Source organism: Mus musculus, chromosome 5 (assembly GCF_000001635.26).
Source record: "Mus musculus strain C57BL/6J chromosome 5, GRCm38.p6 C57BL/6J".
Taxonomy (NCBI): Eukaryota; Metazoa; Chordata; class Mammalia; order Rodentia; family Muridae; genus Mus; species Mus musculus.
Genome location: NC_000071.6, coordinates 31,691,810 through 31,709,102, shown reverse-complemented (window position 1 = coordinate 31,709,102; position 17,293 = coordinate 31,691,810). Strand labels below are relative to the sequence as shown.

Sequence of the window (17,293 nt, the reverse complement as noted above, 5' to 3'; positions counted from 1 at the left end):
TAGGTTGACAAGCTATGTAAAGGTGAAATAACAAGGACATTGAATGTGGATCTGAGGGGTCAAGTGTGGCCGCCTACTCTTTAGTGTGAGTGATTTCATGTCCTTTATTGAAATGAGACATGACCAGTGGAAGAATTGTTTCAATCTAGATTTATTTCCATTTCTACCATATTGCTTTTATCCTGGGCCTTCTCTTTGCCTTTTTTTTTTTTTTTTTTTGACAGGGTTTCTCTGTATAGCTCTGGCTGTCCTGGGACTCACTTTGTAGACCAGGCTGGCCTCGAACTCAGAAATCCTCCTGGCTCTGCCTCCTGAGTGCTGGGATTAAAGGCGTGCGCCACCATGCCCAGTCTTTTTGCCTTCCCCCCTCCCCCCACATCGAGTATCATATCTTAGTCTTTTATTCTGTTCTTTTGCTTTATTAGAGGTTATAGCATCTAACACAGGGGGGGGGGGAGGAAGTAAAATTGTAGAGTTCTTGAAGATCTAAATGTGTTTTTATTCTTGTTTTAAACTTGAGCAATAATTTGGAGGAAAGTACAGAAGTCTAAATTACAAATGATTTTCTTTTGAAGTTTGGAGGTTTCAATCTGTAATTTTGGAGTACCCAACATACATACTGTCATAAAATCATAAAGAAAGAGTCCTGTCTTATTTCTGTAAGGATATTAATTTTGCTAAAATTTTTCTGTTGTCTTTCCATTCTCACGTGCATGGCTTTCTTCCGAGTTCTTGGCTATTGACAGTCCATATTTATTAAGGAACATGCATGTTTAAGGTCTTTGAGCATGGATGAGTTTCAGTACAATGCTACAGGGCAACAGTCGAGCCTTTTTATTGGGTGATTGCTACACTTATTATCTGGAGGTCTTTCTGTAGGTTATAAAATAAAACCCATATGGATGCATGCCTTTTTATTCATCAGCAAAATTCCAATTTGTAGACCAAACAGTATGCACACTTTAAGGCTTTCGATATTCTTAATACAGTAGTATGTTACATATTAATAGACATTCACACATACATTTCAGAAATGTATTATAAAGTTGCTCTTCTAATAGCAGTATGCAAAGCTGCCAATTCTTCCACATTCTTAATTTTGTTATTCATAAGTTTTGTAAAATTGATTATTAATTTAATAGATAGGCATGGTGCTTATTTAGTCATTTATCTTAATTGTGTATGTGTGTGAGAGAAAAGCACGTGGGGTATTTGTCTTTTTCTGATTAATCTGCAAAACTCTTTGTACCTTACCAAATATAACAAATCACACAATGTAATGCCTGTGTTCCTCCTTCCTTTTCAATGTCTTTCAGTTAAAGCTTGTTTTTTTTAAATATGCAGACACTCTTCAGTGTGTTCTGTTTGTGAAGCCTTGGTAAATACAGCTCATATCACAGAAGGGCAATAATAATCAATAATAGGATGCAGAGGTGATGGTGTGTAGAAGGAGAGTAGGATGCTGAGGTGACGGTGTGTAGAAGGAGAGTAGGATGCTGAGGTGACGGTGTGTAGAAGGAGAGTAGGATGCTGAGGTGACGGTGTGTAGGCACTCCTTTCCTCTTAGAGTTGCTCTTAGGCAGTCACTGTAGTCACTGCACTTCTTGTTTTCTTCTATTTCTTCTAAAGGTTTGCTCTTGTGTCTTCAAGCTGCCTTTGTTTCTTTCTATGTAAAACACAGGCCATGCTGGATCACTATAATAATGCCCCCCCCCCCGAGTCACACTAAATTATTCATGTTTCAGGGCCCAATTAAATGTCATCTCAAAGATTCCCTGGACATCAGTTCTCAATCAATCCCTCACCAAGTCACTCCTCCTTTGTAACTTTAACTTTTTCAAATCCTATTTTTAATGATGGTTCTAAAACAGTTTAACCTCCCCTGTAGCCCACCACCCACCAGAAGTAGTGGAAAAGAAAGGATCGGGGAAAGTGGATCTGTTTAGAAAGGTTCTTTGGAGCAAGTCCCATCTGTGTTGTTTGGAAACTGGCAGATACGTTCAGAAGTCAGCAGTGGCAGCTTGATCCACTTGCAAACACCTCACATATACAGCAGCTGTCCAGTTTGGTAGAGTCAGGTTAGCAACAGCTGTGACACGACCCAGCAGAGAAAAACAGGCCTCAACCTCAGCTCGAGTCAGCAGGAGCATCAGGAGTTCTTGGGTGTGCCCTCTCAGGGAAGGGAAGATCAGTGAAGATGCAAAGTGTTACACAGCTAGCTCTATAAGCAAGCCAAGCTCTCTCTCCATCCAGTCCTATTTATACCCTCCAAACATCACATGTCCTCCACGGGCCTTGCCTCAGCATGTGCATCCAATCAGCCCTAGTCCAAGGAGTCCTGACAAATGGAGCTCAACTATTCAGTGTAAGGCAGACCAATACATGTGTGTTGTTAGCAAAGAATCCTTCATCCCATGTCCTTTCACATGGTTACTTTAGCAGAACATCCTCTTTCCTGTGTCTGCTTCAGGGAAACGTTCCTTCATAAGCCTGCCTTAGTCTTTCACACCCGTGTCCTCTTTAACAAAATGTTCCTTCACCTGTTTGCCACAGCAAAGCACCATCCAACACAACTGACTCTCCAAAGAACCCTTAAGTTTCATTCCTTTATTTCTTTTTCTTGGTAAATTAAAAAGAGAGGGTTTTGTTAAATGAATTATAGGAGGTTACCTGATGGATATATAGGATATATGACTCAACAGGACAATTTTTTTAAGCAGTAGACAAGGGTAGATGAAGGAGAATTTTCTCTACTAAAACAGCATCTTTTAAGGCTATAATGAATACAGCAGTATCAAATGACACAAGACACTGAGGGTGATAGGAATCGAGAAAGCCTAGAATCAGGTCCTGAGTGAGGTAACCCAATCACAAAAGAAGTCACTTGATACGCACTCACTGTTAAGTAGATATTAGCCCAAGAATACCCAAGATACAACTTCCAAAACACAAGAAAATCAAGGAGGACCAACGCATGGATACTTCATTCCTCCCCAGAATAAGGAATAAAATATCCATGGAAGGGGTTGCAATGACAAAGTTTGGAGCTAAGACGAAAGGATGGACCATCCAGAGACTGCCCCACCTGGGGGTCCATCTCATAATCAGCCACCAAACGCAGACACTATTGCATATGCCAGCAAGATTTTGCCGAAAGGATCCTGATATAGCTGTCTCCTGTGAGGCTTTGCCAGTGCCTGGCAAACACAGAAGTGGTTGCTCACAGTCATCTATAGGATGGAACACGGGGCCCCCAATGGAGGAGCTAGAGAAAGTAACCAAGAGCTGAAGGGGTCTGCAACCCTATAGGTGGAACAACAATATGAACTAACCAGTACCCCCAGAGCTCGTGTCTCTAGCTGCATATGTAGCAGAAGATGGCCTAGTCGGCCATTTTTGGGAAGATAGGCCCCTTGGTCTAGCAAACTTTATATGCCCCAGTACAGGGGAACGCCAGGGCCACGAAGTGGGAGTGAGTGGGTAGGGGAGCAGGACATGGGGAGGGAATAGGGGACTTTTGGGATAGCATTTGAAATGTAAATGAAGAAAATATCTAATAAAAAAAAGGCACTATGAAGAGCTAAGTGAACATCTCCATCTCCATACTAAAGTACTAAAACTACCATCTTTAAAATTAATCTGTTGCCTCCCAGAACAGCACTTCTTTCCAGACAGACTAAGAAAGAAAGCTAGAGACAGACATAGCTCAACTGAGCTCAATCATAAGAACGCGCACCACTCATCTTTTAAAATTACACTCTTTAGTAATCAAAGTACTTACACTGAATATCTATTTTTAACTAAGTAACAAAATTTAGAACGTGGACCCAAAAATGCAACAGGTAGCTGTGGGTGGATGAGATGTCACAGCAGATGCCCCAAAGCAGCCATGTGCCAGTGAGGTTGAGTCACGCAATATGCCAAAAAAAGATGTTAAGGCTCAGCTGCCTCAGGCTGCAGTGTGCTGCTCTGCCTCCCCACTCCCATTGCACTTGCCAGGCATCCTACAGAGTGCCCATCAGACACTCAGCATCGAGATTACAAAACTTACTACAACTGACAGAACGCAACATCCTGCAGATAGCACAAGCCTGTGATCAAATTACCAAACAGCAGAAATAAACCCTCGGAAAGGTCACTGTCATAAACTGCAGCCCCTTTGAGTCTCTGTATATATTTTACCCAAAAGAATAAATCTGGGGCTGGAGAGACGGCTCAGTGGTTAAGAGCACTTGTTCTCACAGAGAAACCAGGATCCATTCCCAGCACCACAACATGGTTCCCAAACATGTTAAGTCCAGGTGCAGGGATCCAACACCTTCTGACTACCGCAGACACCAAGCATGCATGGTGCCGTACATACATGTAGGCAAAACACTCATACTCATAAAATGAAATAAATAAATCTAGAAATATATAAATAAATATGAATTATTTTAAAGACTAAACCTGATCCTATAATATATTTTTGCTATAATTTCAAAAGTATCAGTTTAATTGTAAGGGAATATCAAGTATAATAGAATTCAAACAATATGTCATCGACAATAAAAAGCCACAAGAACAAAACTGCTCTGATCCTCAAACTAAGTTAACTTGTCTGTGAAACACCTATCCCATTCACCCACTCACTCAGCCCTGATTTATTACATGTGCATGGGAGGTAAACTCACAGAAGAGTATGAGTAAGTTCTCTGTCCTTAAGAGGCGGAAGGCCTAACAGTAGAGCTTAGAAGCACACATGACATAACTGATACAGAAACCTCGAAGGTCCATAAGGGAAATAAAGATGAATTGCCACATTTTTTTAAAAAAATCTTGCTTTGATCTGGTTCTTGCCTATCTATTCAGTCTATCAGTAAAATATGGATAACTAGCACCTTCCACACAGTCTCCTCAGATGGTACTTCCTGTGTATACTATGCCCTACATGAAGCAGTAAACAGACATTATGGCTCTCAATCACAACCCATAACCCTGAGCACTGTGCTCTAAAAGAGAAATGCCGGTCAGTGCAAAGGCTCAGCAGGTAAAAAGAGGCATTTGCCATGCAAGCCTGATGACCCGAGGGCATCCTCGGGATGCACGTGGCGAAGGGGAGAACTGGCTCCTCCGATATCCGCAGGTGCACTGTGGCACATGCATGTTCACACACACAGACAAAAGATAAATACACTATAGAAAAAATGTAAAGGTAAGAGAGTCTAACAAGGATAACTAAGAGAGAGACAAGAATGCACCATCTTAGGCCACCCATCTCTTAGTCCCCTCTATGCTGCTGTTACTCCACTTCTCAGAAAAGCCTTGTTTGCTTGCTCTTACACACACACACACACACACACACACACACACACACAAAGCAACATTTCTAGTTGAGAAAAAAAAATAGTGCCAATATGTCAAAAGGTCACAAAGCCACTTGACAGACCTCCCAAAGACAAAATCCAGGAACAAATGAGCAACAAACAAAAACAGATATTTGCTCCCTAACTTACAAACGGGTTACACCCCAATAAACTTATCAAAAATTGGAATGATCATATGTTGAAAATGCATAGAATGTGCCTAACATGGCAGCCACAGGTGCCAACTGTGGTGTTGAGGTCTCACCTCCTGACTGCATGGCTGAGTAGGTATGGTGTCTGTCATCCCAGCTACTCAAGAGGCTAAGGCAAGAGGATCATACAAAAAAACATATGAGCATCATACAGCCATCCATTGGATGCTCTGAGGTGGAACAACACAGCTCTAGTGCTCTTCGAGGAGGGGATATAGTTCTTATCCGAATGAGAGGAAGGCATCTAACAACCTCATAGAGAGAGACATCACAAAATAGCTAGTCAATAATCTTTAGATGCCAAGGTCAGTCAGTCAAGAAAAACTAAGGGCAGGCTGGGGAAACTGAGGGCACTTAATGACTAAGCAAAATTTGCATTCTGGATTACTCTTGCCCATGAAAGAGGAAGACGGCAAATCTCAAGAAGTATAGAATGAGTAATAATGTCAAAACAATATTAATTTCTGTCCTACTTTGCTTCTGTGATGCTGTGATAAAACACTGACCAAAAACAACTTGTAAGGGAAGGCTCATTATATTACACCTCACAGGTCTCCCTTCAGTGGGAGAAGCTGGGGCAGGAACCCACCAGGAACCCAGAGGTAAGAGCTGACACAGATATTGAAGAAATGTTGATTTCTGGCTTGCTTCCCCATGTTACTACTCAGCTACATTTTTTTATACAGCCCATGCTCACGCGGCCAAGGATGGCATCGCCCACAATGGCCTAAGCCTCTTCCTCTATCATTTAGCACTCATGAAAATGCCCAGCAGACCAATCTGATAGGGACAGTTCCTCAACGGAGGGTCGCTCTTGCCAGGTCCGTCAATTGACAACCAAGATTGCTACTGCAATGTCCTATGGTATTTTTCTATGTTTTCTGTAGATCTAATCTTATTTCCAAATGAAATATGAGGCAGGTTTTATCACTTCTTTTTGCTTTATTTTTTTTATTGGTTTGTTTGGGGTTTTTTGTCTTGTATTTTTTAACACAACATATCCAGGTGTGAGACTGAATGCTTCAACCCCACTGTGACTCATTTCGGCTAGCTACTGTAATTTTTGTATTAAGGGAGATCACCAAATGATGTCAGACACAGCACCTCTAAACCCAATTCTTACAGTGTATGTTAGATTACAGTAAACAAGAAAGCAATCCAAAGAAGGAAACCATGCATGCTAAAACCCATGTAGCATGTTAGTCACAAAGAGGTAAGTCAGAAAAAAGTATATTATCATTCCCATTAGAAATAAAGTGCCCATAACGCCCACATGTGGGCGCATGCTCTTGTGAAACAAGAAGCAAAACATGTCAAGAATTAAACAAAACCAAATGAATTTGGCACTGGAATGTGACTCTGTAATCAAGTTTTGTCTAGCATGTGTGAGGCCCTGAGTTTAATCACGAGCACGCACACGCACACGCATGCACTACACTCACTACAGGCACACATCGGCAGATGATAAGAGCAGGACTTGAATGAAAGCTTCTGTGACGGCCCTTTTTCATGGATCTGTTAAGAAAGGTTTCTTGTGAGATAAAAGTTGAGTTTGTTCTTGTACATACCCAGACTTCAAGTCCGTAATTCTCAAACAGTTTGTAGCATCCAGTCCCACCTTCCCATTTCGGACCACGCTTGATATGAATGGGGAGAGCATTGGAGAAATTCGGTTCAAGGCAATTTCTGGAGACATTTTAACTTGATTTATGAGTTACCACTGAAAGTAGAAAGAAAGAAAGGTGATCAATTTACCAAACAAACTTAAGAAATATAGCTAGCACAAGCTCCCTGTAAGTTAGCACGGTGCACAGAATTGTCTCTTCTACAAGCAAATGCTTTATGACTCAGTACCACTTAGTCTTCCAGGAGCCAGATCCCTGCAGCTCAGAGACTCGGGGCATGGCCTATGCCATGCCTTTGGGGAATGAAAGGAACCCTTAAAGTACAATTCCCTCCTCCTTTCCAAAGACGCTCCCCACAGTAGCTCAGTCTCCTCAAAGCTCCAACTGCCTCTTCTAATCTAGTTGAGCTGGAGAAGGTTCACTAACAGTCCTGCAACCACAACACACAAAACATACATCACCAAGTCCACTAAATCAGGGACCCCACCTGTATCCCCACAAGGACAAAGAGCTTGATCAGGGATAACATACAGCACTCTAAAGCAAACACAACCAACTGTTACTTACAAGAAAGCATTTACAGCCCACACACCTTTCTTAATAAGTCCTTCCATGGAGCATTATAATTACCTGATTATATTAACTCTCCCCAACAAAGACTATAACTTGAAATTCTTACATTTAACAAAGGCAGTTAACATACACTTAGTATTCAGTAACATTTAATAATGTTACTGAATAATAATGTGGTAAATTCAAATAATGGAATTTTTTCTAGACCATATTTGAAGCAAGCTTTATTAAATATTGACCAGGACCATGGATACTGGACTGGCCCATAACTAAAACCCATGCTCAGAATATGGCTTCAAATAATAGATTCAATAAACAAATTAATCTTAAAATAACTCTAAAGAAATGAGTGAGGGAAGCAAAACTGAAGAAAAATTCATCAATGGAGAAGATATAATAGACCCTCAAAATCTAATAAGGTGAGGGCCCCGAGAAAACAGTTCAGTGAGTAAAGTGCTTGCTGAGCAAGCCTGAGCAAGCATGACTTCCACCCCAGCAGCTATGTAAAAAGCCAGCCTAGTGGCACACATCTATAACCCCAGCACTGCAGGTTTCAACTCAGCAGATTCCCTGGGCTCACCAGTCTAGCCAAAACCGTGAAGCCCAAAGTCAGTGAGAGACCCTCTCTCTAATCTAAGGTCAAGGACGATAGAGGAAGATACTCAACACTATCCTCTCTCCAAATCATGTACACACACACATATATATGCATACTCTATACACAGACATACCATGTACACACATGCACACAAATCATAGGGGTTAAATACAGCTAAATCTGGGGGATAAAGGTACTTGACACTTAAATTATAAAAACATAGGGCAGAGATTTATGCGTGTCCAGATATTAAGCAACAAAGACAAATTGAATCTTTTCAGTCTTTGATTTTCTGGCACTGCGAAGTCTTTACACTTGATAATACAAAAGCAATAAATCACACGTATGTGATTTGGATGTTCACGGAGCTGCAGGAGAGTGTGCACGAACTCCTAATAGGTGAAAGCTACTGCTTTAGAGGTGAATAAGTCAATTCAAATGACTACTGTCTCTCTCCATCTGAAAGATTAATCCCACAATGAAAGCAAATTCATTCCCATCCAGGTACAATTATGAGTACCTGCTGTTCTGGTTTCTAAGCACTGTGCCACATAAGAATTTATAAGCTCTGCTAAACTGAATGTTTGCTTTATCATTGTAGTTACACACACACACACACACACACACACAGTGACACCATGATGCCCCCCCCCGAAATATTTGTGAGGTGCTTAAGCTTTACACAGTATACTTTAGTCTCTACATGGTTGTCTTCTGACTCTTGGGAGCTGGCCTCCCCATACATTCTAATACATCTAACATGAGCAAATGTCTCCTTTCCTATATATAGTATCTATCATAAAAATACATATATCTTATAGCATGGCATGACTTATAAGTCACTTCCATATGCAGCCTTGCCATTCATCTTCACAGTCTGGTATAAGGCATGTTTCTAATTCCCACATTCCAGGTGACTTGGGTAACTGTTTCTGGACAGTAGGCTCACCCACACTATCACTTTGAAGACTTTTCTAAACTCCACAGTCCTGCCTGATGTCTGCCCACTATGTCACAGTTCCTGGAGGGGGATGCTCATTTACTTCACATTCAAAACACACAGAGTCATCTGAGAAGCAAGCAGAAGGATATCTTATGACAAAAAAAAAAAAAAAAAAACTGTTCCATGGTTTGTTTTTTTCCTCAGAGTATCTAATTTACACCAAATTTCTCCAAGAAAGAGAAATCAAACTAACACCTCACACATGATCTCTGTTACTCACCTCTCTGCACAAACATCCACTCCCCCCCCACACACACACACAGTTTCTTAATGAATACTGTTTCCATTTTGTAAATACAAAAGCTAAAGACCAGCCAAATCAAGTTACTTATTTAATGTCACATAAAGAACAAACAGAAGGACTGAAATTCAGGTCCAGAGCTCTCTCAAATTCCACTATTCCTATCCTCTTCTCAAGCATTAATTACAATGGCCACTAAAGAAAGCACCAAGGTGAATTTTTAAAGCATACACTTCGGTAAATATAAAGACAAAGTCACGAATTTATACACATGATTGCTTTACAGCTAGACACCAACTAGGCTCCTGCTGATCCAGTGTTGGTACTAGCCTGAATGATTCACTAATTAAATGCCAAAGGAAACAACCTTCTCCAGACGCCAAACCACACTAGTGATTATGAAAACCCATTCCACTTCAGCAACTGTCAAGACGTTAGGATCACACCTGAGGGAATGGATTTCTGTCTTTATCTCCAGAACAGCAGCTATAATACAAGTTTTTGACAGTGCAAGGTTTTGTGCAGCTTCAAGATGTTTCAGTAAGTGTGACTTCACTAACAAATGAAAGTTAAAAAAAAAAAAAACTATACTGACTCCAAAATCAGGAATTTGAAGAGAAAAAAAAAAAAAAAGATGATTCTTTGGTACAATATGCAGGGATATGGATTAGAAACACACACCTCTCCTTTACATATGGCACCATTATAACTGATTCCAGAGAAGCAGGAAATTTTGGTGACCTGCCTCTCTTGAATGCTTGTTTTGCAATTTGTATTTCCTGATTTTGATGTATTGCAGACGGAAGATGCAAATATATAATTTTTATAAAAAAATCTGCTGCCGCAAGATAAGGTCACATGAGGTCTTTTAGTGGGCAGGCTGTCTGGGGAACACAAAGACGTATAAAGCACCATCTAGGCTCTCGCAATTAGGAGAGGATGACAAACACGGAAACATGTGCCCCCGTTGACGTCATGGAACGGAAAGGGGTGGCCTCCTGCTGCATCACGTCCACGTCATATGGCGCACGAGGGAAGTTACTGTGGGGGAGCAATTTCTCCACTGGGCAACATCAGGGAGGGGCGGGGAGAGCGAATTGGTTCCGATCCAAAGAATGTCCACCCATTCTGAGGAGAATCTAAAGGGATCCAACCCTTTCTCCCAAATTGTATGATGCCCTCATCAAGTGCAAAAAGAGGCGGGCTTCATCAGAAACCAGGACTGAACGAGATACGTGGAGAAAGAGAAGCCTCAGATCTTGGGGGCGGCTCTTGAGGGAATCCGCGTGCTGTGGGGCGAGCGGGGCATCTTTGGAACGCGGGCCTTCTCTTGAAGAGGCTAGCTCTCTGGCCATACTCAAACATGGCTCTCTGCGCCACCTGTGCGACTGAGATCCAACCTCCCCGCACCAGCCCGGGTCCAGGTACCTGGAACTTAAGTCCGATCAGTAACCGGCGACTAGACGGGGTACAGGTTACCCGAGCGCGCCCCCGACCGACGCACCGACCTGCGCGCGAACCGCGGGCCGGATGCGTGCGCGCTCCCCCGGACGTCCCGCCCTCTCCGGAGCCGGCCGGGCGTGCGCGTCCCCGCGCCGAGAAGCCGGAAGCTGAGGAAGGCGACCGGGTAGCGCCTGAAGGTTCCCGGGAGCTCTGGCCTAGTGCTTGGCGCGCTCTGTCATTCTCGCCGTGGCGGCCGGGCCCTGTGCTTGTGAGGCGGGGCAGGAACACCGGTCCCAGAGGGATCAGGACTAGCCAAAGGCCGGAGAGATTTCGGGCATTTGGGAGGGCGACCGGCACAGGCGGGTGGAACGCCCGCGTCGTTAAGGAGGACGGGGCGGCGTCCCTGGTTACGGGGTCAGGCAAAGGGCAAAGGGCAGCGTCAGGGTTGAGCAGGATTAGTAATGGCGGCGTGTGGGGAGCCCGGGAGGCCCTGGCAGGAGGAGGAGGCAGCAGCGGTGGTAGTGGTGGGTTCCTGCATGACCGACCTGGTCAGGTTAGTGCGGGGCCGCAGCGCAAGGTCTCGGGAGGGCGAGCCACACTGTGGATGCCCGGGCCTCGGATCGGTGGGCACCCACCATTGGAACTTTCCTGAAAGCTTCAGGTTTCCAAGCACGACTTCTGAGGTGAAAAGGCAGAATTCAAGTTTGTGGAGGTCAATGACAGAGGAAGGGACAGGGATGGGGGGTGGGGGGACTGAATGAAAGCTTTGATAGACACCCCCACCTACGGGCGCCCCCAAACACCTGCACCTGTTTCCTTGGCCAGGCTGCCCCATGACATTTTAACCTCTGAGAACATGATGTACCTACTTCACAGGGTTGAGAGCACAAGAAGTGTTTTGTCCACCAGACCCAACTGGGTATTACTGGATTGAACACGTGAAAGAAGGCACTGAGGCAAACACCTTTTCACTCATGTTGGCATTCCTGCAGTGTTCCATATTTACAGTTTACTTTTATGTGGAAATGTAACCATGGGCCAACCTTTGTGGTGAACCTAAGTGTGAATTCAAAATTTAAAACACACACACACACACACAAACATGACAATTACAGCCACTAAAAACCTGACCAAATAGTGCTAAATGAGAATAGTTGAGTTAGGTCAGAGAGGTTGTAGGGAAGATCCTTCTGCTTTGTCGTCTGTTTTTATGAAAACAGCTTTCCAAGCAGATAAGCAATATACATTGTAGAAAAAAAAATAGTTCAGGTATTCCAAAAAACTCAGGCCATATAATTCTGTTTATGTTAATAACCATATTTCCCAGCAACTTAGTGTCATCGGTCCCTAAACTATTTTTCCAAAAGATAGCAGAGAACTTTGAAATAAGGCCTTGGGGTAATCAAAACAACCAAACCCTTTCACCAAACTACCTATATCTACTTTAAAAACAGCTCCAGGGGCCTCATATATCTAACTTAATCTTGCTTAAAACATTATAAATTGTTATCAGATTCATCAAGATGGCTATGAGGTAAAGGTGCTTGACTAAAGCCTAATGCCCTTCAGTTCCTGGAGCCCAGTATGGTGGAAGGACACTACATATGTGATGCATGAGTGTGTACACAATAGATAGATAGATAGATAGATAGATAGATAGAATAAATAAGTCTATGCTTTCAAATTACCAAACACAACAGAAAAGATGGAATTAAAAAGGAGACTGGGGCCGGGCGTGGTGATGCACGCCTTTAATCCCAGCACTTGGGAGGCAGAGGCAGGCGGATTTCTGAGTTCCAGGCCAGCCTGGTCTACAAAGTAAGCTCCAGGACAGCCAGGGCTACACAGAGAAACCCTGTCTCGAAAAAAACAAAAAAAAAAAAAGAAAAAGAAAAGAAAGAAAGAAAAAGGAGACTGGGAGAGGCAAGTTAATTGACAAAAACCCTGATATGTTGTAGGGACTACAGAAATGGCCTCAACAGTTAAGAGCATTGGATAAAAACCACCTGTAACTCCCATCTAAAGGGTCCCACACCTCCAAGTGCATTGCTTTCCTACACACAGAGTTAAAAGTAAAAAAATGATTTTTTTAAATGAAGCAATAACAGAAGAGCTACAAATAATTAAAGTTTATATAATTTTGTGTGTGGTGCTAGATATTGAACTCAGGTCCGTTGCATGGCTAGTAAATACTTTACTACTAAACTACACTTATAGCTTTTAATTTTATTATTTGAGACAGAATCTCACTAAGTTCCCCATGCTGAACTTGTACCATGTAAGTTAGGCACTTGACCATGCTATCTTGCTGTAGCTGGGATTACAGGCTTACAGCCCCAAGTCTGTCTCTAAATTCTAAATTTTCCTTTTTCAGAAATGTTTGAGCTGCTACCTTGTCCTAAGTTACGCTGAGGCAGGCATGATTTTCTGTACTGGAAGACAATATAGCTGGAGACCTTTGGTGAGGAGGCTTATGTGTATTTTTCTAGGGGAAGATGTCAGCACATCTTTCTGTAAAGCTCCAGATAGTAAAGATTTAAGTTTGGCAGGTCACATTTGGAAGTGTGAAAAGTCCTTTGTCTTCATTAGGATTTTATTGCTGTGAACAGACACCATGACCAAGGCAACTCTTATAAAGGACAACATTTATTTGGGGCTGGCTTACAGTTCAGAGGTTCAGTCCATTATCATCAAGGAGGGAGCATGGCAGCATCCAGACAGCATGGTGCAGGAGGTGCTGAGAGTTCTACAGTTTCCTCTGAAGGCTGCTAGCAGAATACTGACTTCCAGGCAGCTAGGATAAGGGTCTTAAAGCCCACACCCACAGTGACACACCTACTTCAACAGGGCCACCTTGTAATCATGCCACTCCCTAGGCCGAGCATATGCAAAGGGTCTCGTCATTCTGATCTCCCAGATAAGGAATGCTGCAGACTAACCTGTCCATAAGTCCCTGTGTGTAGGCTGTCTCCAGTCCATCCTAACTAACTTAATCCCAGTGGCAGTTCTTGAAGAAAAGGTAGAATGTGGTGTTTGTTTTAGATCAAAGTAGGGAATGCGGTGGCTGAGCAGATGGATGAGCACTGACTGCTCTTCCAGAGGTTCTGAGTTCAATTCCCAGCAACCACATGGTGGCTCACAACCATCTGAAGTGGGATTCGATGCCCTCTTCTGCTGTGACTGAAGACAGCGACAGCGTAGTATACTCACATATATAAAATAAATCTTTTTTTAAAACACAGGGAGAATATTTCACTTTAGAAATAGTTCCATCAAGAACATACAAAGTTAGGGGTTGTTACTCAGTTGTCAGGTACATGTTCAGCATGGGCCAAGTCCTGGGCTCAGTCCACCACCTTCTGAGAAGCTTAACCATCACACACTAAAGACAGCCTAATGTCTCTTAAGGTGGTTAGTCTTCAGACTTCAGGGGATGAGGGATACCCAGAGGCAAAGGCTAATTTTATGATGTCAGAATTTTAAAATTTCAGAAGTAGAGAAATTTTACGGGCTATTAATCCTAGCCCCTCAGTTTATAGATAAGTAAGCCAGGGCCTAGAAACTTACATTATGGATAAATGTCCTAATTTCCCTTGTCATTTTCTTATAAAATATTTGAGTTAATATTTTTCATATGAGTCACTAATTAAAAACTCTTCCCTAGACTACTAATTTCCATAGATTTTTCTTAAAAAGTTTTCATGATCTGTTTGGGTTTTTTTATATATATACCTTGTTTTTATTCAGAACCCTGAATAAAATTGGTCTGGCTTTGTTTGTAAAATATGTGTCATGGTTATATTAGTTTCCTACTACTGCTGAAACAATTTGCCATAGATTTGATTGCCTTAATATTATTATAGCTCTGGAGGTCATAAGTCTTGCTTAGTAATCACTAAACTAAAATCAAGGAGTCAGTAGGTGAGGTTCCTTTCTGGGAGATGTTTTCTTAATGTTTATAGCTTCTCTGTTACTTTTTTAGTCAGGTCCCCTTCATCTTAGTAGCAAACAGTAGTTGGTTAAGTCTTTCTCACATAGCATCAGCCTAACTCATTCCATGTGCACTATAAGAACCCTTGTATTACACTGATCCCAGCTAAATAACTCAAGATAATCTCCTTCTCTTATTATATCTTATTGGCTATTCACTACCTAAGTTCTCCTTTGCTGTATACAAGATATTTCTAAATTGGAGAGATTACGGTATGCATCTTTTAAGAGCATTTTACTCACACTGTATATCAGCATCAAATAACCTTACACTATCACTTAGGGAACCTTTGGATCTTTTCAGTCCACCCTCACTCACATTTGCATATGAGGTGACCAAGAGCTTAAACAGGTCACTTCTGATCACACAGCCAGTCAAAGGCAAAATGAAGGCTGAAACCCAGAAGGCCCAGACTTTGTTTCCTTCCTATCATTCTCTCTAAGAGACCAATACTAGTGCCTTTTTGTGTAAATTCCATGTGGAAATTTGTAGTCTCTGTATATTCACTGTTTATCTTGGACACTGGTAAAGAATAACTAAAGATCTTCAAATCTAAAAGTAGCATCTTCATTACTCCATTACTCTCATTGTATTCCTGCATTTAATGTAGCCAGCCTAGACATCATGCCTGTACTATAGAATTACTTTAGAAGTAAATGCTTCACTAAGCCTTTTTGGAAGGCATCCAAGTCCAACTCACTTTATATACTGCTGAGTGCCAGACACTGATAATTCAATCAATGAGCCTTTTTTTTAATTTTAGTTTTCTATGTGTAGTAAGCTCCATGTAGTAATAATTCTTAAAACTCCTTCATTCATCCAGCTGACATTTTGTAATGCCCATCTGTGTTTATCATTATCCTGTCTAAAGTTTCATGAGGTTTCATGTTGTATCAAGCATGATGGCACATGCCTGGAATCCAGCACTTGGGAAATGGGAGAAAGAAAGAAAAAAAGAAAGAAAAAAAACCGACAGCAGGGTCATCCTCAGCCACACAAGGAGTTTAAAGCCAGTCTGTGCTACACGAAACCCTCCCTGTCTTTAAAAACGGTTTCATGTTACAACGAAAAGAGAAATCAAATCTGGTCTAAGGAAAGATATGAAAATACATGATTCTTTTTTATATGTTCAGTTTACAGATCTGCATTAATTATACTTTAAGTCCTTATTTTTTATAGCATGTATATCACCCGTTCTTTTCGGTCATTCAACTCATTTTTATTGGATTTACACTATGTATCAGTTTCTGCCCTAGTTAGAAAAGATACACAGACAAAAATTTCTGCTTTGTAAAGCTACAGAGAGACAGTATCAATGAAAATAAGCAAATCATGTGATATGCTAAGTTAAATGCTAGAGAAGAAAATCACACAGGGGGGTAGGATTACTAAGTTTAGATCCCTAGCCAAAGAAAGCCTCACTGAGAAGTGGAATTTTGCATAAATACCTAAAGTAGGAAAGAAGTGAGCCATACATTAACTAAAGAACATACGTGACTGCAGAACACTCCAGGCAAAGGACTGGCATGAGTAAAGGCCCTGAACAGTGAACAGGAAGGATTGCAGTATTTGAAGAAACACAGGCTGAGAGTCAGGGATCACGTGAGTCTTAAAGAACACTGCATCATTCTCTGGATGGATAAAAAGCCATCTGTTAGTGGAAGAGTGACATAATCTGACGTATAGACAGACTGTTGTAGGGTCCGTGGAGACTGAGGACAAGAGTGAAAACAAAGTCAAGATCAGACACATTTGGAGTTGGTCTCAGTAACCCAGGTAAGCCTGGAAGCACTAGGTGAGGAGCCGCAGGTGTCTGTGCTTTCATTCAGAAGGGAGTGGAGCTAAATGGATTGGCTGAGGGTAACAGGCCAGAGATTACTCCAAGTTGTGTGACTGCAACTGCAAGGGGGGGTTGATCCTTGCAGCGATGCAGAAGATTGTATCAGGAGCTCAAGGTTGACGTGTGAGGGTTGAAGTACCCATTAGGCATCTGACCTATTAGATTGAAGAGGTCAAAAGGGCAGATATGAGCTTGGCATTCAGAGAAGTACAGTCTGGAGATACAAATCTATAAATGTGTCATTGGTGTATAAGTACTATTTAAAGCTCTGAGACACGGTGAGATCACTGAGCTCTGAACTCAAGAGCACTTCGGTATTCGGGGATACATTTTATTCACTGCCTCCCTTTCAGCCTGTGCACTCCCAAAAACTCCCCAAAAGATAAGTTTAATACACGTTTCCAGAGTAATTGACTGTGATG

At 42.0% G+C, this 17,293-nt stretch overlaps 2 protein-coding genes across 12 annotated transcripts in view; one reads left to right on the top strand and one right to left on the bottom strand.

Moving 5' to 3' along the window:
* The window catches only part of Babam2 (BRISC and BRCA1 A complex member 2), a 386,973-nt gene extending 375,848 nt beyond the window's left edge, over positions 1 to 11,125 (bottom strand). For 3 of the 6 annotated variants that reach the window (NM_181280.1, NM_181282.1, NM_181281.1), the window contains exons 1-2: positions 11,026 to 11,053; positions 7,000 to 7,072 (exon numbers count right to left, since the gene is read on the bottom strand). In NM_181280.1, coding sequence (NP_851797.1) covers positions 7,000 to 7,012 — 13 coding nt within the window. In that variant the 5' untranslated portion in view covers positions 7,013 to 7,072; positions 11,026 to 11,053. Of the gene's footprint in view, positions 1 to 6,999; positions 7,073 to 7,125; positions 7,278 to 11,025 lie in introns of all 6 variants that reach the window. The other 3 variants (NM_181279.1, XM_011240687.3, NM_144541.1) reach the window with 3 other exon arrangements.
* A 328-nt stretch (positions 11,126 to 11,453) lies between these two features.
* Rbks (ribokinase) overlaps positions 11,454 to 17,293 on the top strand; it is a 73,211-nt gene continuing 67,371 nt past the window's right edge. For 4 of the 6 annotated variants that reach the window (XR_376828.3, XM_006504114.2, XM_006504113.4 and 1 more), the window contains exon 1: positions 11,454 to 11,593. Coding sequence is in view for 4 of the 6 variants with exons in the window: in XM_006504114.2 (XP_006504177.1) it covers positions 11,502 to 11,593 (92 nt within the window). In the remaining 2 variants the exon portion in view is untranslated. The remainder of the gene's footprint in view (positions 11,594 to 17,293) is intronic. The other 2 variants (XM_030254808.1, NM_153196.1) reach the window with 2 other exon arrangements.